This window comes from Octopus bimaculoides, chromosome 24, assembly GCF_001194135.2.
Source record: "Octopus bimaculoides isolate UCB-OBI-ISO-001 chromosome 24, ASM119413v2, whole genome shotgun sequence".
Lineage (NCBI taxonomy): Eukaryota > Metazoa > Mollusca > Cephalopoda > Octopoda > Octopodidae > Octopus > Octopus bimaculoides.
This window is the reverse complement of record NC_069004.1, coordinates 2481607-2482547: the sequence shown is the minus strand read 5'-3', so window position 1 is coordinate 2482547 and position 941 is coordinate 2481607. Positions and strand designations below refer to the sequence as shown.

The 941-nt window shown below is 32.4% G+C and overlaps 1 protein-coding gene across 1 annotated transcript in view; it reads right to left on the bottom strand.

The window, feature by feature from the left end:
• The window catches only part of LOC106881962 (sialin-like), a 4897-nt gene extending 4688 nt beyond the window's left edge, over positions 1-209 (bottom strand). The window contains exon 1 of the mRNA XM_052976494.1: positions 187-209. Within this exon, the coding sequence (XP_052832454.1) occupies positions 187-209 (23 nt within the window). The remainder of the gene's footprint in view (positions 1-186) is intronic.
• Between the last annotated feature and the right edge of the window lie 732 nt (positions 210-941).

Sequence of the window (941 nt, the reverse complement as noted above, 5' to 3'; positions counted from 1 at the left end):
ATATAAATAATCTTCTATTTATCTGATATCGAGGTCTCATTCTTTTGTTGTTACTTTTTATTATTATTATTATTATTATTATTATTATTATTATTATTATTATTATTATTATTATTATTATTATTATGTGTTTCAGTGTGCGTGAGCGTGTGTGCGTGTGGGTTTGTTCCTCTTTTTTTTACTTACCGTTTCTTTGTCATCTTCCTCATGTCTGTCCTAGCTCCTCATACACAATAAAACAGGTAGTCGCTCTTATGTCAGCCTGCAACGGAATCTGAACAAATTCTCTCCTATATTTCGTTCCTTTCACTCTGCCATGACTGCCTTCATGTCATGTGAATCCTCTGGCGACATAATTGCACACGATTTAATTGCTGCCGTTCAGTAATCCTTGGAATACCAAGTTTGTGGTAGACTTCGTCAAAAATTATGAAACGCTGTCTTCTTCAATTATATTGTGTATATGTAATAAATCTACAGTGTCAAGAAATATATGATCCTAAAGTTACTTGAAAACTAAGAATATTCTTTGTGAACACATGTAAAGGAATAAATTATACATATAATTATACTGGGGAATCAGTCGTCTGTTACATTATTTTCATTCAGCCTAAATCATAAAAATACCTAATTAGATAAGGCATTATGTATACTGACTTGCACATGCGCATATACGGTGTTCAGATTAAATTTGACGCTTTGCATAAAGGACAAGAAAATACAATATCCAATCCAAAAATAACAGTAATTTAAAAAATATAAAAAATATCAACTAGATAATGGCTGAGAAATAACATTTTATTAAAAGTTAGCCTTTATTAGCTTTCGTAACAGCCTCAACAGAGCTCCGGAACATGGTGTATGCGTTCCTCATTGTGTCTCTAGGAAGATCTTCAAATACATTATTGATCTTGGTCACCAGCTCGGCCTTGGTGTTGCAG